The sequence below is a fragment of the Miscanthus floridulus genome, chromosome 5 (genome assembly GCF_019320115.1).
Source record: "Miscanthus floridulus cultivar M001 chromosome 5, ASM1932011v1, whole genome shotgun sequence".
NCBI lineage: Eukaryota > Viridiplantae > Streptophyta > Magnoliopsida > Poales > Poaceae > Miscanthus > Miscanthus floridulus.
In genome coordinates this window covers 108,171,090-108,195,444 of record NC_089584.1, presented here as the reverse complement: position 1 = coordinate 108,195,444, position 24,355 = coordinate 108,171,090, and the positions used below count along the sequence as shown (strand labels likewise).

General features: G+C 44.6%; 2 protein-coding genes and 1 pseudogene across 2 annotated transcripts; 1 reads left to right on the top strand and 2 right to left on the bottom strand.

The window, feature by feature from the left end:
* Positions 1–8,639, bottom strand: LOC136450437 (DNA-directed RNA polymerase II subunit RPB1-like; annotated as a pseudogene).
* Positions 8,640–15,941: 7,302 nt separating this feature from the next.
* LOC136450435 (elongation factor 2-like) lies at positions 15,942–21,318 on the bottom strand. The gene is made up of 3 exons (XM_066450872.1): positions 21,172–21,318; positions 19,699–19,834; positions 15,942–19,288 (listed from the first exon to the last, which is right to left on the bottom strand). The coding sequence occupies exons 2-3, from the start codon at positions 19,787–19,789 to the stop codon at positions 16,848–16,850; spliced, it is 2,532 nt and encodes an 843-aa protein (XP_066306969.1). The 5' UTR covers positions 19,790–19,834; positions 21,172–21,318; the 3' UTR covers positions 15,942–16,847.
* A 218-nt stretch (positions 21,319–21,536) lies between these two features.
* Positions 21,537–23,025, top strand: LOC136450436 (probable 3-hydroxyisobutyrate dehydrogenase-like 1, mitochondrial). Its single transcript, XM_066450873.1, has one exon. It carries the CDS (start codon positions 21,586–21,588, stop codon positions 22,615–22,617), a length of 1,032 nt encoding a protein of 343 aa, XP_066306970.1. The 5' UTR covers positions 21,537–21,585; the 3' UTR covers positions 22,618–23,025.
* The last annotated feature ends 1,330 nt before the right edge of the window (positions 23,026–24,355 follow it).

The following is a 24,355-nucleotide window of genomic DNA, read 5'->3' as shown; positions in this document are numbered from 1 at the left end:
GACACCGTTTGATCATTTACATTTGCTACAAGAGTTCAGAACCAGCCATTCGTCTAAATCATGCGCTCAACTGTACAAAAGCAGAAAGAAATGGAATATTGCAATGGATTCATTTCTTCCTCTGCAGCCATCATCGATCTTTTCTCGTCTTTTCACTGGCTGATCTCGCCGTCCTTGTCAATGGATTGGCCAGCGGAGGATGGGGAGTAGTTAGCCGCAGTGGGGGAGTCACTTCTGCTAGGGCTGTGCACAATGTTAAATGAAAAATATGTGATTAATGATGCCTGACAGGCAGGTAATGTATTCCTGATGCTGTGTCAGTTTACCTGAAATTTGGAGATGTTGGACTATAATCTGGGCTAGGTCTTCCAGAGTCATCAATTGGCCTACACAAGTTAGTCAATCCATTAAAAAATCCACAAAACTCAAGGAGGGGGCATACGGGTGAAATGGAACACTGTTCTGGGACACAAATGTGAAGATGCTTGATACAGATGATGAAGCCTGAATAGGGCTCACCTGGTTGGGCTGTATGACAGACTTGGTAATGAATATGATGGTGAAGTCGGTGAGTAAGTCGGCGAAGTTGGACTGAAATTTAAACCAGTAATACAAGCAATCAATACATAAATATTAGAACACAGATTGCCACTGTCAGTTGTCAAGGATAAATTTGCAACTCTGTAGAATTGTTAGTACTTGTAGTATGGAGGAGTCTGGCCGTCTAGAGTCATCCTTGGTCCGGTTGGAGAGTAAGTGTTGGAAGAATTGTACTCAACAGACGAAAGATTGAAGCTTGGTGAAGTCGGGCTGTAGTTTGGCGATGTTTGGCTGTAAATTGGTGAGGTCGGGCTATAACCAGGTGATGTAGGGCTGTAACCTGGTGATGTAGGACTGTATGTAGGTGATGTTGGGTTGTATGAGGGTGACGAAGGACTGTATGATGGAGAAGTAGGGCTATAGAATGGTGAGGTTGGGCTATAAGATGGTGATGTGGGGCTGTATGCAGGCGAAGTGGGACTATAACTTGGAGAAGAAGGATTATATCTTGACGTAGGGGAGTAAACTGGACTTATGGGTGTGTAAACTAGAGTTGTGGCTGAGTAAACCGGACTTACTGGACTATATGGTGTTGAAGTAGAAGCATTAATTGGTGATGCAGCATTGTATGGAGTATATATCGGTGATACATCCATGTACCTTTCCGACCTGGGATTGTATCCCCCTGACAACAACGATTGCGAGTAACCACCTTGTGAAGGAACAGGTGACAATGACATATCTTTGACATATGGCGAAAATGAAGCATATGTATCAATGGGGGAATGCCTGAAATCTGGACTCAGGAGATGACTCGGGGACATCAATCCTTCATGATATGGCGACCCAGAGAGAGGTGAAGGTGCTGGTGTGATGCCAAAGTCCAGACCATCCACATAGCTTGGGAGTTGAAGTTCAATGGCCTGCTGCAGCATCTGGTCATTTAGAAATAGTGCGCAGCCTCCAGTACCAATAGGAGCAAGCTGGCCAAGCATAATGTTCTCAGTGACACCTCTCAAGTAGTCAGATTCGGCATGTACAGCAGCATCGAACAAGATATCCACAGTTTCTTCAAAAGAACATCTCATAAGAGGTCCGGTGTCATTGCGATTGATACCGTGCCTTGTAATAGCCATCAGATGACCTCTGTATGTCATTGTATCGCAAAGAACAGCCAGATGCCTATAATTTACATAGGATCCATCAAAAGATATGACTGCCCGAAGTTCATCAAAGAGAGCTCGACGAACAACCTCAATTCCAAGAACCTCAATCACTTCAGTCAAATGGTTACTTGTTGTTCTTGTAGCATCAACATCCTCATGACACATGATAGCCAAGAGATTAACACCTTCTGTATCAAGCATCCATTCCTTATGTTCTTTGAAACCATCATTCACATCCAATTTGTTAACTTTCACCTCTTTTATAAACACCTTGTTAATATCCAGAATGCCTTGAAGAGACATCTCTGCCAACATGTTACTCTCTATCTTCTTGAGGAAAACTTCATCCACAACAGACTCATCTAGTATTTCTCCTCTTGAAGCTTCATCATTTATGATGCGCAGGCAAAGAATAAGTTTATCTGCATTGTCATCACTGAATATGCATGATAAGTCGCCATCAAATTCACGGTTGATCTTATTGGCGATATCAGTCATGCTCAACTTCTTATCAACCATCATCTCACGATTAAGCTCAATACGCGGCAGCCAAGGAGAAATCTTATCCGGGTCAATATCCTGATCAAGCATTTCATAATATGACCGGACAAATTCCAAATCCACTTCAATGATGGTTCCCATAGGATCAGGATCATACCATACTTCAGTGGCATGAGTCACACTGCGCAGTGTGGTGTACTCTAAAGCACATTGGACACTCTTAGCCAATTCTTTCGTCTTGTTCACCCCAGGCTCGATGGAGTTTTTATCTTCTTGGCGACATTAATGATCTCTCTCAATCTGGGAACTCCAAGGGTAACAATCTTGGCACTGACACCAGCAAAATGGAAGGTATTCAGAGTCATTTGAGTTGCTGGTTCCCCAATGGACTGCGCAGCAACACATCCAATCATTTCACTAGGGGCCACCAAAGACTGTGAAAACCTCCAAACAATCTCATCGATAATCCACTCAAATGCTTCCCTTGTAAGCCTGTATTCCTTCAAGACCCTCTTGCTAGCAAATGTGGCACGAAGATGGATATTAAAGAACAAGGTGGCATTCTTCTGAGCCTCAATGCTTATAGCATCATCACCAGGCACACAACTTTTAGTCTTTCTTGCAGCTTATCTATCGCTTCCACAATTTCTATTGGGTGCATGTCAGAACATGTTCTGATGTCAATCTTGAATGTCTTTTGGGCATTCCAGATAAGCCGCTTGAGGTTGACAGGCAAAGGCCATGTATGATTACCATTTGTAGCAATCTTAGTCCCAAGCTGGAACCTGTCAGCTTCTAGCTTATGAACCTCCGCCTCTAACACACTTCTGAATTCACTGATGGTCTTCAAATCATCAAAATGGGCAGGCAGCAAGCAGTTAGGCCTCCAATTCTCATCATCCAGTTCATATCAGAATACAGTATCAAACTCATCCTTTTTCATCTTCAAAGAGTCCAAATTCTGTTCTTCAATCCAAACAGCATCCATACCATCTTCCCCATATAGAAACTGAATGACATCTCCCAAGAAATTTCTTACAGTGCCATCATACTTCACCGTGATGTCTTCCATAGCTTTCACAAGCCTCCGTTGGATATACCCAGTCTCTGAAGTCTTCACAGCCGTATCAATCAGTCCTTCTCTACCACCCATAGCATGAAAGAAAATTTCTTGCGTTGTCAGACCCTGAAGGTAAGAGTTCTCCACAAATCCACTACTTTCAGGACCATAGTCATTTTTCGTGAAATGTGGCAATGTTTGACCACTGAAACCAAATGGGATCCACTTGCCCTCAATATTTTGCTGTCCAACACAAGCAGCCATTTGTGAAATGTTAATGAAAGTGCCTTTTGAGCCTGCAGTGACCATAGCCTTCAAATTGTTGCTGTCAGACAAGCTCTTCTGCACACTGCTTCCAGCCATATTACCAGCCGTGTTGAGAACCTGGAATAAAAAGAGAGTGGACTTGATGTTAAACAACTCAACCGATAGTGATAGTTTTCTTGTTTGATTGGAAGACTTATATATAAAATAAAAGGCAATCCATAATCAAAGACAAACAATTACCTCATTTACTTTATTTTCAAATGACTCCATCATGGTGCGTCCTGGCTTAGCTTCCAATTTCTTATCGCGTGCTTGTTTAATAAGTTTCATCACACTATCCTTAGCACTAGAAATTGCTCGATTAATGCTTTTCATTGTGTCTGCATCTGCAATCATATCTCCAATTCTAATGCTGAAACCATTTTGAAGAAGCCAGTAGTTGACAAGCCACTGTGTATAACCTAAGAACTTGCGTGCAGCATCTGGACCAACCTCTTCCCTGCAAAGAACAAGTTAAAATGAAACTAGATCAAAGAAATGAGAAAAAAGAAATTACTAAACTGTGATGCAACTTCTGAATCAGAACGCTAATGGAAGCATAATTACCAAATAACTATATAAATCAGGTGGGGAACACCTTGTATAGCTATATAACGGGCCGGTTTTTGGGCCAATATATAAATCAGGTGGGGAACGCCTCCCCCGTTGAAATTAAAAAAAAAAACCAAATAACATGAATCAGACTCCCAGAGCCTGTTCCAATAGTCTTTTTGCAAAGTGTGCCAAATAGAAGCTCTCCCTTTTCTATCCTGACCATAGCATCACTGGGAGTAACAAATCCTTTCTCTTCGCCAGAATGCCAGGAACAAAACCGAATTAAATTTATTTGCCTTGGGATAATTAAGTTGAAAACTTGTTTCCCAGTCTAAATAGGCCTTGGTTTGAGAATGGCAGGAGCAGGAATCCTTCCATCAAAATCTTCCCACCACACCAATATGTTCATAAATACGTCCTGGAATAAATTTCATAACGTTGAGCTACAAAACTTAACGTAAAACACTATTGAAAAAGGTAAGTAAAGTCCATCTTTATTCACCTTTTCAATGAGAGTATCCCTTCAGGGGGAAAGCGAGGAAAATGTCTTGTAATACTGACGCTTTGGATCATCTAGAACCAGAGAAATGCTGTCATCTTTAGGGGATGCTGGAAGATGGCGCAAGCAGCTGTCACGGAGATAAAAGACACTGCACAGCAATGGTCCCTAGCAGGATGCAAGGCCTTCAGGCTAGCAACGGTCGTTCAAGTCGTTAGTGAGTAATTAGCTAGGTAAACAAACCCCGCACAGCTTAGGCTGTGGTGGGGGGGCGCCGCTCGCACATGTAAACTCGGATGTTTGCTTCTCCACTTATTATTAACCAAAGCCGGTTCATCTGGATCTTTCAAAAAAAAATGAGAGTGTCCCTTTTGGTGATTTTGCGACATCCAAGCAGCGTGTCTTGGACAATACCCATCACAGGCTTATTTGATTGTGGAGACACAATACATTTTGGCACCATCATTAATTCTAGAACTTCTGCTCTAGTCTCAAAAGACTGGGGATCATGCATATTCATTTCATCCCCATCAAAATCAGCGTTATATGGTGATGTGACAGACAAATTCAATCGGAAAGTTGAGTAGGGCATAATTTTGATTCGATGCCCCATGATAGACATTTTGTGAAGACTTGGCTGCCGATTGAAAAGAACAAAATCTCCATCATTGAGGTGCCTCTCCACCTGAGGATACCACAGACCAGAGGCACAAAAATAGTAAAGAAATTTTCTGATGAGATTATAAAAAGCATTACCGCTACAGTTACAATGAATACAATGCTCACCTTGTAACCAAGCTCCAAATGCTGATCACTGCTTTTCTTCACATAACGAAGATCAAGCCTCTGACCATCTTCCCTGATAATGTACTTTGCACCTGTCTTCCCTGAGGGAGGATGAGGCCCATTTAGTACAAGTTCCTTCAACCTGAGATCATCGGAGTTAGTTGTAAGCTCAGCAAAAGAACATTTCCATAACACGTTTCAGTAAACTGGTTTACCTCTCAATGTTATATGGAGTGACAGTTTCTGGATATGTCAGGTTCAAAGCAATACTCCATGGCACACCCAATTCATCAATGTTAATATTTGGATCTGGTGTGATAACAGTACGGGCTGAGAAATCGACTCGCTTCCCCATCAAGTTTTCTCTAACTCGGCCTTCTTTTGCTTTCAGCCTGCTGCAAATTGATTTAATTGGCCTTCCAGAACGTTGTGTGGCCTGAGCATTTAAAAACAAACAGAAAGGATAATTTAGACTTGTATCTATAGGTGACATGCAAGACATCTTTCTAGACTACTCACCCTGGGTTGGCCAGGAAGTTCATTATCAAAGTATGTAGCAATGTGAAATTGCAACAACTAATCAAACTCCTCTATAATGTGAGCTGGAGCTCCGTTTCTCTCTTGCCTCCTCAAGTTCTCATTATGCCAAATTATCATAGCTAATTGATGAGTCACATCATCCTGCAGAAACAGATGAAAGACCAAGAAGAATAACAGTGAGCTGAGCATTCCAATCCATCCATGCAAACAAGTCAAAACATAATTACTGTAATAGTAGTAGTAGGCTCACCTCGCTTTTGGAAGAAGTGCCCATCATGACAGAAGGTCTAACAGGGGGTGGAGGAATTGGAAGAACCTGGAGTATCATCCAATCTGGACGGGCCAATTTGGGATGTAAGCCCAACAGAAGACACTCCTCGTCAGATATACGCTTGAGAACGTTAAGGACCTGGTCAAACAAGCCATGTAAGCAAACCGCATGGTTACAATAACTTCCTTAGAACAACTTGTTAATTTGTTAAATAAACATAGATCATATAAATACCCTCTCAGTAGAGAGAATCTGCTTCGATTCCACTGACTCAGAGAGTTGCTCTCGATCATCATTTTTCTTCTTTTGTGCTTTGAATTCCACAAGCATCTTCATACCATCAACTGTAATAATTGGCTGCTGAGCACCACAGCCACCTCTTCTCTTTACATGCTCATCAGTATCTTGCTGCTGCTGGACATCAAGGCCATCACCCTCACCACAGACCTTATTGGTCTTACAAGCATCGTATATTCTCTTTAATCTATTCTTTGGGTTTCTGATTTTCAGAGCCTACTTGAACTTGGTATTATCCTGCAAGATGGATGTTAATGTCAAATAACCTTGGAAAAAACATGATATTTAGTATAGTGGCTAAACATGTGACAACAGCTAAATCAGAACTTTGTGAAAAGCTCCAAAGTTGGCTCATGGTCAGGTTTAATTACCCTGATCGTTTTATACAGAACACAAATATGTTTTTGCTAGGGTGGTAATATCACCCAAAATATACACTACAGCACGAGTTTCTAAGCTTCATGAATCTTACATTAGGTTTCATAAAAGTCTGCCTGCACATGCAAACAAGTTTTTGTTTACAACTTTTTGTAGTGTGATACCATGTTTACAAGTATTTGTTAAACATGCCTCCTGTGGACAAGAGCAAACCATGAGCATAGCTTGATGCAGTACAAAGAGAAGGACAATTCATTCATTAATATAATGGTCAGAATATAGAAGGCTCCTATGATCTATATCAAATATGCTTTGATTTAAAATCAGAACTCCTTTCACTACAGCCAGATAGGCACACAAGCAAGTGCACACAAACATTTTGCACAGTAACAAAACCCAGGGGTACCTCATCCACGAGGATCTTGGAGCAGTTGAAGCAGACACAGCGCATAATGGACAGTACAGTCTTCATAAACCCAATTGGAACATGGGCTTGGTGAGCTCAAGGTGACCAAAGTGGCCTGGGCACTCTGCCATCCCTGCCATGCATGTCTGGCACTTGATTTTGTGGTCGACAGTCCCCATTCGAGGGTCACTAAGCCCACCAGGCTTTGGCTTCCCCTTCTCCATAGTCTCTGCATATGCTATTTGCGCCACCGACATTTGTCTCTGCACAGCACAGAGAGTATATTCACCATTAAATTACATGACCTGAATTTTGTTATTCAGACAATGCAGATGTGCGAAGGGCGGGCCTGGTGCAAGCGGTAGAGTCTTACCGCCTGTAACCAGAAGGTCCCGGATTCGAGTCGCGGTCTCCTCGCATTGCACAGACGAGGGTAAGGCTTGCCACTAACACCCTTCCCCAGACCCCGCATAGAGCGGGAGCTCTCTGCACTGGGTACACCCTTTAGACAATGCAGATGTGCCAACATTTCTTTTAATGAAGCAGTACAAACCAACCCAACATGGCAAACTATTAAACCCATCATCCTTCATCATCTTAATTGTTATCTCTGCATTAAGTCGAGGAATTACTTGATCATCATGTAACATTGGCCCTGTTCGCTTCGCTGATAAGGCAGGCTGAAAAGTAATGCTCGCTGATTTGTTGTGAGAGAAAAACACTTACCATGGTTGATAAGCCAGGCTAATAAGTTCATCTCAGTGGTGTGTTTCAGCTGTACAGGGGTGAGGATAACCCAACAAATCTAGTTATTTGTGCTTTCCGGTTCAAACTTGCAGCTGCAATGTTTCATGTTAATCGTTATCTTTGCATTAAGTAGAGGAATTGAACACTTAATCACCATGTAACATCAATGGTGCGTTTTAGCGAGTAGCCATAACCCAACAAATCTAGTAGTTATCTGTGCTTTCCAGTTCAAACTTGCAGTTGCAATGAAACATGACTAAACCAAACACATTATTGCCAGTCAAGTTCATAATAACCACACCCATATGGCATTGGCTATATTTGGAGTTATGGACCTGCCCAAATTTTACTAACAGCCCCTCCAATCCCTCAAATCATCCATCCAGCTCGAATTCGAAAAATCAATTCAAGCAGAGAGGACAAGCGGATGAGGGGCAGGGCATTACGATCTCGTCGGGCTCGAGGACGCCGAACTGCACGAGCTCCACCTTGGCGACCTCGGCCGGCGTGTGCAGGAACCTCACGTCCATCTCGCCTCCTCGTCTGTCCTCACCACGCACGAGCGGCGGCGGGCGCGAGACCGAGCAGATCGATTTCGCCTGCGTCGGCGCCTCGGCGAGGTGGGACGGGGAAGAAAAAATAGAGGAGACTAGAGAGGGAAGGTGGGCTGTGGGTTGTAACACCCTCCGGTGTTACGTCCTAAACAAATTACTAAACCATGTAATGAGCATCATATTTATATGATAATGTATGTGACAGAGTATGTAGATCAATTTCTTGTAACCTAAAATGACAAATAAAAATGTTAAATAAAAATCAATTCAATAGCTCATGTATATCAAGTAGGGTTTAAAGCTAATTTTTATTGAATAAAAACACTATAGAACATATGTATAACGCTTAAATAAAGTTTGAAATATAAACTTTGTAGATGACAATAAAATACTTGTTGTAGAAAAATAACATTACTAGCCAGCATTTCTAATAGCCTGAAAATACAACTTGAAATCAAATTCAGCTCATAGACCGAAGATTTTTAAGTGTATAGACAGCTAGACAATGCCATGTTTGGTAATTTATTTTACAAAATCGGGTTAAGAAAATGTGTTATGTTTTAGCTCGGGTTGGTAGCCTCATATGTCATCATGAGCATGATGAAGATGATTCAGGTTTAGAAGCAACCGTTTAGTTGTTATAGACGCTTTGAATTTCGTGCATAGCACGTTCTTGGGTTAGCTCACCGGGTGAGCGCGGTCACCACGCCTTGGGGGCGCGACGTCACCACGCCTGCTCACTCTGCGCTCACATGCGCGCTGCCGCGCGTGTCTGGCTGCTCTGATCTCGCTGTGGCCTGGTCACCACTGTCCTCTGGCGCACGAAGCCGCTGCTGCTTCTTGCGCAGCCATGCGGTGTTGCTGCCGGCCCGCCGTGTTGTCGCACAGCCGACCCGCCCCGCACCGCGATGCAGCCACTGCCGATGTTGTCGCATCACCGTCGCGTCCGCGTCTGTCTTCTTCACCTCTGCGCTGCTGCCGGCCTAGTTCGGGGCCACCACTGCCACGCGCACGTGGCCGAGCTCATCGTTGCCTTGCCATTTATGGCTCTACGGCCACGCGGGCCATGCTGGCCGAGGACACGCGCGCTTGTTCGAAGCGTCTGCGCGCGTGTGTCCACGATCATGCCGACCACGTCCCACCACGGCGAGGCCGAGATAAGCCCACTCGTCGCCCCGTCTCTCTCTGTTGCCACCATCAAGCTGCACCATCAATTGGCCACTGAGTGATCACCTCCATTCAATTCAGCGCATCCACGTCTTCACCATCAGGTGCTCTCGTTGCCCGATCCCACCCAGCCTTAAAGAAGGCACTGCGAAGCTCCAATTTTGGAGTTTCCCCGCCACCGTGCTGATAAGGCCGTGTCCGGTCGTGGATGTGGGCAGCCCTCCTACCGTCCTTCCTGAGCCAATTCACCTGCACCGCTAGCTTCACCTTGCCTGCCTCTCCACCTTGCGGACGCCAGTGGAACTGTTACCGCCTCCCCGTCGCCGCTGACGCGACTGCGCCACCGTGGTGCACCGCTGCACGGCTCGGCCACACGCGCCCACACCTCCTCCACCACCCTCCACCCCAACCGTCACCTCGGTTAGGTCCACGGTAGTCTACTGATGCTCCCTCGCTAGCTAGTTAGGTTCTTAGGTGCTCTAGATCGCCAGGATAGCTATGCCGCCGTCGCAGATGGCCGCGCGTCACTACAGCTCACTCCAGCGCGTCCCGCCGCCCCGCGTTGCTGCTTGGTGTAGGCGGTTGGACCGTAGTTGAAGGTTGGCCCGACCGACGAGCCAGCGTGAGCCTCTGGTGGCCGGCACGGTCGCGCCGTGTCATCACCCGCCGCATTGCCGTTCACTGAGCCGCTGGGTGGTGCGTCCGGGTGAATTAGGGAAAGGCCAGGGGGTTGAGTGAAGGTCTGAGAGAGAAGAAAATAGTGTTAGTACTTAATTGTAAATTAGAAGGAGTTTGAGGTCTCTTTTACAAAGTTGTCAACACGCGCGGGACTCCTTTGCCGCGGGCCGCCTCACGAGCGGGCTAGCCTCATGTGGGCCGCGCCTGTGGGCCGCTGCACGCGCGCACTGTGTCGCGCGGACCACGCGGGAGATTTTGTTTTTCTTTTCCTAAGGAATTAGAAATAGTTTTCTAATTTAATTTTTGAGCTGGTCTTTGGTAAATCATATAAAATTATGTAGGTATCCAAAAATTATGAAACAAATTTTGTTAGGTTTCTAAAATTATGCTCTATCAGTTGGTGTATGTAGTTCATATTTATATGTGTTGACATTAGAAACTATTAAATTATTTGAAGATACTTAATAATATTAAGTTAATTATTGTAGGAATTTTTGTGGTAAATTGGTGATAGCTTTAGTCCTAAAAATTCTATAGTAGCTCCATTGTATTATTATATGCTCACTGTAATTTTTGTAGCCTTAGAATAGACTAAGCATTAGGATAGTTAAATGCTCTTTGTTTCAATATACATTAAATCATTAATAGAAATAAAGATATATTCTTAATTTGTAAAGCTAGGTGTTTGTTAGTTGAACCCAACACTTTGCTTCGTAAAGATGATAGTTAGCTTAGTACCTTGGTCATTAGAGCTAACTTAGTAGCTTAGTATGCATATTCTTAGTCTAAGAGTTGCTGTTGCCTAAATGCTAAGTATTGCATCATCATCGCATGCATGTAGAGAACGAGTTGGCGGAGATCATGACCACCGGCGATCACGAGTTTGAGGAGATCGTCGAGGAGTACGAGGAGAAGATTCTCAGGCAGGAAGAGGTTTTAGAGCCGATACTGACTGACTTAGCTGACACCGCGTCTATCCAAGACAAGCCCCGATGCATAACCTCTATTTTATAATTCACCGTATATATATGTGTTGTGCATTTAAGTTATAGGAATTTTATGAAAATCACATGCATAGATATAACTATCCTATGAGTCCTACTAGCATAGGTTCGAGTAGCTGCTATGCTTAGGCTTTCGGTAGCGTGAGTAACCTGCCGTTACTCACAATAGATGATTATTATTACTCTCATAATAAAATAATGAAAAAAGTAGAGACCAAATAGGGATATAGTATGAATATTGGTGGGTGTAACAGGTTGTATCCCGCGGGCAACGGGGCTTAGCTTGATACACATTTTTTCCTATTCGTGTCAATTAAGGACCATCCGTTGCTGTGGATGGTAGTCATGTCATAGACTTATTATCCTGAGCACATACTTGCTTATGGGAGCGGGAAGGCTCGTTACGCTCTTATCATGGTTTTTGGCTCTTTCTAGACCGACTGATTGGAGGCGAGGAAAGGTGGAGGTGTAAGCACCATGTTGAGACTGGGTCTCAAGTGTGGGGGCTTGGAGTTCAAGTTTGGACGGTGACCTGAACCCCGTGATAGGAGTGGAATGGGTTGGTCTTGTTTGTGCCTGGGGTACAAACGAGGCATATTTTTTGGGATACTCAGTTGGAATATATTGGTTCGCGAATCGCCGTTTCCATAAGATGGTATGACTTGGCTATTGTATAGCACCGTAGTAAGAACTGGAAGATGAAAGATGGTAAATTGATTCTGATTGCTCGACCCTTGCTTGAAAGTAGAACGGTTGCTTACTTAGAATGGTTAGCTAATGAAGTAATCATGACTGCTAATAAAACTTGACTGAAATGATGAACTATTAGTAATGCTTTCCGCAAACAAAAAGAAAACAGCAAACCCATATTGCCTATCATATCTTTGAGAGTCAGGAAACTATTCACATCAGTTGGATAAGTCTTGCGAGTATATTGTGTACTCAGAGTTTATTTACCCCTGTTGCGGGTGCAGCTTGAGGAGTAGCTCTTGTGTGGAGGATTCTTCTAGTGGACACAGATGGATTCTTGTATCGTTTTCGCTAGATGTGTATTTTCATTCTGCTATTTAATTATCGCACTCTAAACTCTGGTATTGTAATAAATAATTTATAAGAACTCTTGTTGTATGAAATTGACTAAGTATTATAAGCTCGTACTAATTATTGGATTATGGATGTAAAACATGGATTGTTTTGAGTTCTCTCTTAGGGTGTGCTCGACGGAATTGTCTAATGTAGCTCGCTTTCGAGGTGTTTAGTGTCTAATAAAAGACGAGCGCCTCCGAAAGTGTGTTATTTCGGACGGTTCTACCACATGGGTCGGCTGTATTTATGTGCCTAGCCTACGCCGATGGTAGTCTCTATGGACCCATGGGGGCGGCGCACGGGTTAAAGGCGGCGCAGGGTGATGTGGTGCTCGTGGACTGCGTGCGGGAAGGGGGCGCGGGTGGGTAGGAAACTGCCTTTGGTCAGGGTGGCGTGCGCCGTTGGATGTTGGCGCGACTAATACGGAAGCGGAATTCCGAAATAGTGTAGCACTCCGTACTCGTGTGCTTCGTGGACACAGGGAGAGGGTGGTTTTTGGGTCCGTTGGGATAGGGACAAGAAGGGCTAGGGATAGGGACAAGAAGGGCTAACGTTCTCTTGTGGTTTGACAGTAGAAAAAAAACATGCTACGTCAACGGAAAAGCAACTGATTTTACGCTGAGCTTTATAAGAGTTGTTTTATAGGGCTACGTAGTTGTTGTACCTTTTAAATTGTACTCGGAACCATGAATCCATCATACCTCTGCTTTAGTCTCTGCTCCAGCATACAGATCTCAAGGCGGACTCACTCTCTCTGTCCTTTAGTGCGTGCTCCAGTGTTGGTTGGCCTCTGCTTTTCGTTAAATCAGACTGAAGTTACTAGGGACGGATCTATGTAGAATGTAAGAGGTTACGTGCGTACTCACGAAAAACAAAAAAACATTAACTATGATCAAATTTTTACTATATAGGCACTCATATATAGTAAAACTATGTGTTCCTAAGGTAAACGCATCCCCTCTCGTCTGCTCGCTATGCCTAACATAGAGATTGGGATTTACCAATAAGCTCCTGGCATTAAGAAGATATTGGAAAAAATTTGGTGCAACAAAAACCAAAGCACAAGCGAAACAGACCTGTTTTCCTGTAATGTGGCTCAGCAACAGTGCCTGGCCCGAGAAAACTGGCCGAGCTAGTTTGGAAAACCGGCTAGGGCGGTTTTCATAACTATTCCGAGTCCAATTTATTTTCAAATCGGGCTATTTTTAACGTGGAAAACTTAGAAATCGGACATGTTTCCTACCGTTGGCGACTCGGCAGCAATGGCATCCCCGTATCGTCGTATCCGGTGCCCATGTGGACACGAGGGCGTCCTCTTGTTTAGCTTCAACTTTTCCTAGATGATCCGGAACAAATAAGGTCGTAATTTTCTTGATTAGCTGTTTCTCGTTACATGGAATGCTAGTTTCCCACATTCTAGCTTCATTATTTCCACGGGTTATGGCGCGTTTGCTTGGACGCTAGTTGGAGCCGAGCCAAACTTGCCACTGACCCTGTGAAGGAGCTGCGTTTGCTGTCGCTATTTGCCTATATAATTCTATATTTACGATCGTTGGCTCCGGAGCGAACATCGTCCATGTGGCCATATCCGACAGGAGACGTCCCAGCTTTGTCACTCTTTTTTTTCTTTCATTTTTTTTATGTTATCTACTTACTTTTCTTCTATGTACTATGAACAATTTTTTTATGTTGAGAAGTTAGTTTGGAACATATCATGTAAAAAATTGCTGCAAAAGTTGTGTATGATTTTTTGGAAGACGTGGACCAAAAAAATTATGTGTATGAGTTGCATTATTAGTAAAAATTATTATATAAAAGCTTGCGTTAGGAAATTTATATTGAAAAATTGTTATGATGTAAACAAAAAGATGTCATGATAAGTTACCTATAAAACTATATTGAAAAAGTTACGATAAAAAATTATGATGATAAGTTTCGTCCCATAAAAAGTTATGCGTAAAAATTATGAGTATAACTAACTTTTTTTTTTAAAAAAAAGAGAAGTTATGAAGATTTTTTTCCCACAAAAAAGTCACAGGAGTTGTCTGATGGTTCACTGGTTTCTAATGCAACAAATGTTTGCTTGTCAGTGGAGCTGTGCTATTTGGCTTGCTCCAGCTAGCAATGCCAACTTACATTTCATTACTTCATTTCTCCCTCTCCGTGCAGCCAAATTTCAGCCGCCGAATTTTGGTGGGCTCATGGCGGCCCAAGTTTGACAGGGCATCCATAGGCTAAAAATCCAAACACACCCAGGACGAGGAGTAGAAGACCGAAGAGCAGACGGTTCCGGTTCTGGTTACGGCCATTGACATTTCTAGTTTGTTGCCTTGCTAAGTTCTATTGTAATTGGTCGGTCAGTTAGGTTCTTATCCGATTGATAACAAGCTGTTCACATTATCCTAAATTTATTCTAGAATTCAACAATACTATTGTTTTAGTGGTATATGACATTTCTGTTGACAATTAGGCACCTATGTTGATTGATCTGCTCACTAACAGCGTGTTTGGTTTGCCGGACAGTTCGAGTCGGAATCATCCGAACCTACGATAGGCATTTGGTTTGCGTCTTCGCTTCATGCCATCCGTCACCAAGCAATTCCATTTAAGTAACACCCGCAAGGCAATCTGACGAATGAATCCATTCCTCTAAGAACGACGGACGACTTGGTCCTGCATGCATGCGGATCCAACCAGTGCTGTAAGACTTCTAAAATGCTTATAGAAGAAGGGTTTGTATGCATATATTTATAGGGATGAGTTTACATACATATTTGTGACACGCAATTTTTGCTTAGCAAAAAAGGACATGCAAAGTTTTGTTTACAAATTTTAATGGTATTTTCTGCCCGTCGGTAAAATAGCTTCAAAGGTAGAAAAGCAAAGCTGATTTAGGTGACATGCTTTCTGTGGACACAGATCTGGTGCAGTTGTACTAGGGACTGATGCAACTGAAGCCTGTACTAAAGTAGAAAGGCACAAATCATCATTTTATCATTGGGACCGATCATCATTTTGACCGTAATAAGCATGCAGTCCCTGAATCACCTTAATTCAAGTCTTGTGAAATTTATAGCAATAGAAGCTTGTACTGGAGTCTTGTTTACAAATTTTACTTAAACTTCCATGGCACTTGACCGAATCTTGTACACAAATTAACCATCATTCCAGTCCTCAATCTCTAATTGCAAATAAACAATCAGCAATTACAGATAAATAGCAGCAGCTACCTGATCCAAATATCGTTTCATTCAAAGACAATGAAATTCAAACCACTCGAGCAAACGCAAATCATTTAACCATTTAATAGACATAACTCAACACCGTAATGTGAAGGCAAAGGGAAGAAAGCATGCAACAAGAGTGAAATTATCTAAGCAAGCATTTTTCCAACAGAAAGGAAACAAGCATTAAATCAGGATGGCACAAGCATTTACTGCAACACTTCCACTTAACAAAGCATATACCAACTGTTTCATCTGTTTTTTTTTTTCCTCTCATCTAGATACAGTTGTAGCATCTGTTCGTACACACGCACGTCCACTCAACACACGCACACTACTCACACCATGTGTACAAACAAACCTATAGCTATACTCAGATCTGAAGACCGCGTCCTTCTTGAGATCACCAAAATCCTCTGATTTCAAAAACGACGGGCACATCACGATCCCACGCGTGAGAGGCAGCCGCTTGAAACCAGTCCAAACGAAGACTGTTATTAATTTGGGGACATGCCCGGTGAGACACCAGAGTTGCGATCCAAGGGATCGAACTCGACGGGCAGCTCACACCAGAGAAGCTAGCCACTAGGGATGAAAATGGTACGGATATTTTCCGACCGTATTCAAAACCGAATCTATTTAAAGGGATTGAGATCTATCCGTATCTGAGTCTGGATATCCAATATCCGATACCATATCCGTATCCAAATACTCAAATCACATATTAATGATGTCGATATCCAATCGTATCCTATCCGACGTAGTTGACACTATCCGTATTCAAATCCGAATTCAGACAAAAATATAAAAACAAATATAATATCGATGATATCCGTCTGTATTCGATCCATTTTCATCCCTACTAGCCACTGAGCTACGCGCTCGTTCTCAACTGTTTCATCTGTTACATCACGATGGGTAGCAAAAAGTGTCTCAGCAGCACACTACCATCTACAGTACGACCAATGATGTTCAGAAATATGCACTTGACAACTAAAAGGAAACAAGATAAAAGTACTTCCAGTACAGTAGATGAATCGACAACTAAACCAGTACGGGTAACAGTAGCAAAAACGAAAAGATTAGAGCCTGTCCTCAAACTCAGAAAGAGGGGTCATCTGTTCCTTGAGACCCTTCCTCTTGCGGATATCCAGCACCAGCTGAGCAGCCTGGGAGCCAGCCTCCAAAGGATCAGAGCCCATCATATCCCAATGGTCAAAGACACTCTGGGGGAAAGCCTGACCAGAGGTTGCAGCCCTCAGTTGGCTGGAGAACCCAAAGGACTCGATGACAGGGAGGTAAGCCTTGATGTTGTAGAGCGGGGTACCCTGCCTCTGCATCTCCTCGAAGACATGCCCTCTCTTCTGGTTCAGAACACCATAGATACCACCAAGTGCATTTTCTGGGGCCTGAATCTCCACCAGGTACACTGGCTCCAGCAGCCTTGGCTTGGCCGTGAGCTGAGAAGCATAGATGACCCTCCTGGCAGTTGGAATGACCTGGCCACCACCCCTGTGGATAGCATCAGCATGAAGAACGACATCACAGACCTCAAAGCAAATCCCACGCATGTTCTCCTCTGCCAGTGCACCCTCCTTTGATGCCCACTGGAAACCAGCCACGACAGAATCCTTGATTTCATTGAGATACTGAACTCCCTTACACATATCAACAACCATGTTTGGACCAGTGGTCTCAGGTCCAAAACACCAAATCTTCTTGGCAAGGTCCTTGTCCCAACCAAACTCCTGAGAGAGGATCTGGGAGCGCACCTTAGGATCATCACGTGGGCCAATGCGGCCGTCATCGATGGCCTCAGCGAGACCCTCCTCCAAGGGGCGCGCTTCCATGTACAGACGGTTGTGCTTGTTGGGTGACTTGCTCATGACAGTACGGCAGGACTTCTCAAGAACGGTTTCACGGAAGGACACAACAGGAGGGGAAACGATAATTTCAGCACCACCCATGAAGTCGTCCTGCAGATCCTTCAGGCAAATCTCAAGATGAAGCTCACCAGCTCCAGCAATGATATGCTCACCAGATTCTTCAATTGTACAGAGAACCATAGGATCAGACTTTGCCAGACGCTTCAAACCTTCAACTAGCTTGGGAAGGTCAGAGGCAACCTTGCACTGAACAGCAACACGCACAACAGGGGAGACAGAGAACTTCATTGCTCTGATTGGGCATGCATCAACCTCCTTCTCATTAGTGAGTGTAGCATTCTTCGTGATGAATTGATCCAGACCAACCATTGCAACAGTGTTACCACAAGGAACATCCTCAACAGACTCTTGTTTCTTTCCCATCCAGATAACAGTACGCTGGACACTCTTGACATACAGATCCTTCTTCTGGCCAGGGACATAGTTGGGACCCATGATCCGAACCTTCATACCAGTAGCAACCTTCCCTGAGAAGACACGACCAAAGGCAAAGAACCTGCCCTTGTCAGATGCTGGAATCATCTTTGAAACATACAGCATAAGAGGTCCCTCCGGATCACAGTTTCTGATAGCAGTTGCATAGACATCATCAAGGGGTCCCTCATACAAGTTCTCCACACGATACCTTTGAGCCTTTGAAGGGGAAGGAAGGTGGAATATCATCATCTCAAGCAGTGCAGTGCTAGCTGGAAGCCACGTTTGCATAACACGCTTCATCAAAGCTTTGCCAATCAATTCCTTCTCATCAGCCTTCATGGTAACATTGAGCTTTTGCAGCATGGGCCACAATTTATCCTTCTGGTCGTTCATGCAGGTGTTGATGATTTGCTTGATTGGCTCATAGCAGAACTGAACGAATCCTCTCTTGCAGGTAGGAGAACCTGTGTTCTTGGTAGTCCACTTCTTTGTGGCAGGGTCAAAGAAGTTCTCACCCCAAAGCCTCTCCATCATCTTAGCTTCATCAACTCCAAACTTAGATGCATACATCTTGGCAAAGTTAGTGAGGGTAAAGGCCCATCCGTGCAGGCCAGCAGAAAAAGCAACAGTCCCCTTCTCTGGGTAGACTTGGACATCACCTAGGAGCTTATCTTCATATGTTGCCATAATGACGTTGGCATTCTCAATGACGCGGGAGAAAGTCTGATAAGCTTCCTCACCCTCAAACTGAAGCTCAAGGAAGCACCTGTCCATCTTGTTCACAGTAAGGACTGGCCTAATCCTCTCACCAAGAGCTTGGCGGAGCACAGTTTCAGTTTGCACACAGACACCTTCAATACAATCAACCACCACCAGAGCACCATCGGTGATGCGAAGAGCAGCTGTAACTTCCGAAGAAAAATCGACATGCCCAGGTGAGTCAATAAGGTTGATCAAATATTGGTTACCATTCCTCTCACCCTTGTAGTTCTTCAGTGACTCATCAGTCATCTCATAGTAAAGAGAGATACCAGTGGATTTGATTGTAATACCACGCTCTGCTTCATCTGCACGAGTATCAGTCATGCGGACATCACCAGCAACTTCCTGCGCAATAATCCCAGCAGCTGCCACAAGGGAATCTGTAAGCGTGGACTTTCCTGCAAAAAAAAAACAATAATATATAAGGAACGGTGCACAACTTCAACATCCAACTGGACATGCATCATAGATTAGCACATTAGGGACAGACAACCAATCAAAATTGAAAGTTAACAAACACATCAATACATTACAATCTAAAACATTAACAGGTAATATACCTACCATAGCACCTAGAGAAGCAATACATTAATCACAAGATAAAAAAACGGTGAGCCTACTACATGAATGAATAACTGGCCATAAGTAACTCGGCAGAAAACAGATGGTGCAGCATCAGTTCTAAAAAATGATAATGCATTAGCTCTTAAATATTGAAAACAAAATAAGTTCTAAAAACGAAAAGGCTCGAAACATTAAGGTGTTTTTTTTTGCGATGCCATCTAACAAAGCACTGTTCTGAACATACCATGGTCCACATGAGCAATAACAGACATATTGCGAATGTTGTTCTTTTTGTCCATGATGGCACGAAGCTCTTCAGCCGTGAACTTCACCATCTTGACTGTTTATGATGATCCCACTACAAATATGTATATGTATTCCTGCAGTTGAAGGTACAAAATGCGAGTCAGATTTTTTTTTAAAAAAAAACATGAACAGAATAAACAGAATTACAGAAAACTTTGAGCCTGACATCAGCACAAAGAAGCAACAAGCACTACAATTGTCAGGAACAAAAGAGACATAAATTTAACTGTCTAATGTATCAAACAAGCTATTAACCATTTCAGAAATTTGTTGAAAACGTTTTCACTCACACTCTTTATCAAGGTAAATTATTCTAATTTTCACTCAGCACAAGGGATTGTATGCACACAAAAGCTAATAGGTATCTTTGTTGAACACAGGGTAGAACCTCATCATACTACAACTTGTTTTAAGAAAGCATCAAAGGGATGATTCAATCACTAATCTCTAAAATACTAAATGAATGGGTTAATACTGATAAGTGAAACAAGAAACAGTAGATGGTAACTACAGGTTAAAGCACAACTGATGGGTGTACCATGTGTATTACAACTGTGAACCAAAACCAATCTTATACACTTATACAGACAGATTATCACATTATTGACATACCAACATACATGGAAACACCAGAAAATATTTCAGACAAACATTTCGACTAGCAGAAAATCCTAGCCTTCATGAAAATCGAAGACGCCAAAAAGTAAAGCATAGATTACTCAACAAATTCATGTAGACTTGGACTACCACAGATCGATGAATGCCGACATACTGAGCATTAAAAAAATGGACCATAAATAGGTAATCATACTGCCTAAAATGGATCATAAACATAACTATCATGAATCTAAGGACTACCAACAGAGCACAAATGGTTAGAACCAAATCAGACTATACCAGCCGCAATTAGTCATGGGAAAACAGTAGATCTGAGTAAACAAATCAGTGTCACACAAGGATCACAGCAGACCCAGTTCACCCAAAGGCGCAAACTAACTGGTCGACGCAAAAATTAAGTTAAGAATCAAGTAATATAGGACATCCGGAGTGAACCAGGACTGCACCTTATCTTATCTCTACAGATCGGACAGACCAAACACAGAAAGAACAGTCAGCGGCACCAGTAAACCCGAATCGACCTAAATTACCTGGAGTACCCACACAAACTTCAGAATCGAACCGCAAGCCACTTCAAGGCCTCCGATTCAATCCAATCAACAGAAAACACCACGAGATGGAACCAAAACGCCTTGAAGTCAACTAGAAATACCGATCAGCTAGCTCTAGCTCAATCCAATCAACACAAGACACCACGAGATGGAACCAAAACGCTTTGAAGTCACCTAGAAATACCGATCAGCTAGCTCTAGCTCTACCAACCAGAGAAGAGGGGGAAAGGGTGGTCAGTCACCTTGGTTTCGCCTCCCGATCTGAGAGACGAGATGTGGAGGCGCCGCCGGGAGAGAAGCACTAAAACCCTAGCGGCCGCCTGTGAGGATATCTATAGCAGCGGAGTTGGCGCACCGGGCTAGAAATATCCCACGGGCGAATATTCGGCCCCAAAACCACCTGTGGTTTGGTCGATGCAGATTGGCGGCGGGGCGGCTTCTGGGGCTGCTCGTCACCCATGAGCTCACTCTCGGGCTACCATTCGGCCCATGGATAAAGCCCACTGGCCCCTTTCCAAGACAGCGACTATACAGAAGCCCACTGGCCTCACGATGCGAGGTCCCCTTATCGGCAACTACAACGCGACACAAGAGGGCATTTGCGACAATTCATCTGCATACAGGGACAGCCTATCGAGCAGCTACTCCGCTCCCAAATGATGGCCGGCATATCCAGTTTCCTCACTCGCCGCCTTCCGCCCTTTCCGCTCGCCGCTACCGCCGCCGCCGCCGCAGCAGCCATGTCGTCGTCGTCCACGGCAGCGAACGTCTCCTATCGTCCGATCTCTCCGGACACCACCCGCGTGGCCTGGGTGGGGACGGGCGTCATGGGCCAGTCCATGGCTGGCCACCTCCTCTCCGCCGGCTACGCTCTCACCGTCTTCAACCGCACGGCATCCAAGACCCAGGGCCTCGTCTCCAGCGGCGCCAGCCTCGCGGACAGCCCCCGCGCGGCCGCCTCGGCTGCCGATGTCATCTTCCTCATGGTCGGCTTCCCCTCTGACGTCCGCTCCACCGCCCTCGATCCATCCACCGGCGCCCTCTCCGGCCTGGCCCCAGGCGGCATCCTCGTCGACATGACCACCTCCGACCCCACCCTCGCCGCCGAGATAGCCGCGGCCGCTGCCGCCTCCGGCTGCTCGGCCGTCGACGCCCCCGTCTCCGGCGGCGACCGAGGGGCCCGCAACGCCACCCTCTCCATCTTCGCGGGCGGCGACGCCGCCGTCGTTGCTCGCCTGGCGCCGCTCTTCAAGCTCATGGGAAACGCGCTGTACATGGGCGGGCCCGGCGCGGGGCAGCGCGCGAAGCTGGGCAACCAGATCGCCATCGCGTCCACCATGGTGGGTCTCGTGGAGGGCATGGTGTACGCGCACAAGGCCGGGCTGGACGTGGCCAAGTGGCTGGAGGCCATCTCCACCGGCGCGGCGGGGTCCAAGTCGCTGGAACTGTACGGGAAGCGGATCCTGGAGAGGGATATGGCGGCTGGCTTCTATGTCCGGCACTTCGTGAAGGACCTCGGTATCTGCCTGTCGGAATGCCAGGCCATGGGACTGTCGCTGCCGGGGCTCGCGCTCGCGCAACAGCTGTACGTGTCGCTGATCGCTCACGGCGAGGGCGGGCTCGGTACACAGGCGCTTATACTGGCCATCGAGCGGCTGAACAACACCAGCCTCGAGAAGGACGGATGAAAGGCCCCAGGCTCCAGCTCTGATGAACTTGTGGGAAGCTTTGCTTGGTGCAAGTATGCAAGATCGAGGTGAATGTTAAGTTGTCTTAAGGAGTTCTACAGTTGTTCACTTTTGCAGTAGTATATGCTGTGCAGAAAATTGTGCCAGCTTGGATGGTTGCTTAGCTCTGCCTGTTTTTTATTACATCCGCCACGAGTTCAAATAAGTTTTTGCAAACAATGCGGCATTCCTTGCATAGTTGCATTGGTTTAGTGCCCAAGATGCAAAACATTTCATGGTACTCAGTACTCACCTTACCAGTTGTCTGATTTCTATCGATGACTGATCATCATGTGAGCTGAAGCACATCTGGCAAAAATCACTTAAGAGTTCAAGTCAGATGAACTTGGACATCTTGCAATGCTTAGGATGCACAACAAGCTTTGCGTGGCCTCGCTTAGCCAGAGCCAGTTTGCCTCTCCTGGGTCAGCTGGGAAAAACTCAGCTTGCGCAGGCAGCGTGACCTCGCTTAGCCAGGCGAGAGTAACCTTGCCTGTTTCTGCGAACCAATTTGGTTCTGAGGAAAAACTCACGCAAAAAACGAGGCAACAAGGCATGGAATCCAAACACGATTTTCTCTTTCGTTTCTCGCTAACAAGGCGAGGTGAGGTGCACTAGCAGAACCAAACGTGGCCTCACAAAATGCTGTCACCAAATGCTAACACGATTTTGCCTTGCTGGGCTACCGAATCCTTGCATTTTCTTCTAAGTGATTGAATTATTGTTGCAGACCTTAATAATATCTTAAAGGTTGAAAGGCTTACACCCACAGTTGACCAATCTCACGTTGTCAGCATTAGATGATTGACAAGAACCAACAATATGAGATTTGAATCCAATTGTAAATAAAGGAACTAAAAGTGCACAAGAGCACCAACCGTTCCCATAAGGCTTTATGGATATTTGCCCTGTTCGCTTGAGCTTATTCAGAACTACTTTTTAACCATGGAACAGTGTTTTCCTCTCACAATATTTCAGCATAAGACAAATTTCAGCATCAGCGAACAGGGTTGTTTCAACAAAATTATTCCAATATGAAGATATAAAACATGTGTACAATAAACAAAAAAGGAAAGAAAACACACAAAAAAAACATTAATAATGCAAAGTTGATCCATAGCAATCAATATAAGAAGAATAACTGCACGTGATGAAGTTGTAAAATCTGAGAATCAAATACAAGACTCCAAAGAACAGAGACAATTGCCCCTTGAAAGGATCAAGATGCTCAAGAGGGGGTGAATTGGGCTAATTCTAAATTTTCTTGCAATAATCAAATCCTACGGATAACCCAATTAACCCCTTGTGCTTAGAAAAGTGTTTCTATCAAATTAACGCACAATAGACTTGCAACCTATGTTCCAAACTTACTTTAGCATAGCAATTCTACGAATGTAAAGACAAGTATTGAATTGCTCAAAGTAAATATTCAAAGTAAATGCTCAAAGTAAATGGAGAGAGGAACGCGGCGATGTTTTGCCGAGGTATCGGAGAGTCGCCACTCTCCACTAGTCCTCGTTGGAGCACCCGCGCAAGGGTGTAGCTCCCCCTTGATCCGTGCAAGGATCAAGTGCTCTTTACGGGTTGATTATTCGACACTCCGTCGCGGCGAATCACCCAAAGCCGCTCACAACTTGAGTTGGGTCACCCACAAGCTCCGTCGGGTGATCACCAAGCTCCCAATCACCACCAAGCCGTC

What these genes read in the sequence shown, in the direction of transcription:
- LOC136450435 (XM_066450872.1), bottom strand. Translation starts at nt 19,789, where the DNA reads ATGGTGAAGTTCACGGCTGAAGAGCTTCGTGCCATCATGGACAAAAAG. An exon ending in TATTGCTCATGTGGACCATG is followed by an intron (nt 19,289 to 19,698) that starts GTATGTTCAGAA and finishes TTTTTTTTGCAG; the next exon opens with GAAAGTCCACGCTTACAGAT.
- LOC136450436 (XM_066450873.1), top strand. Translation starts at nt 21,586, where the DNA reads ATGATGGCCGGCATATCCAGTTTCCTCACTCGCCGCCTTCCGCCCTTT.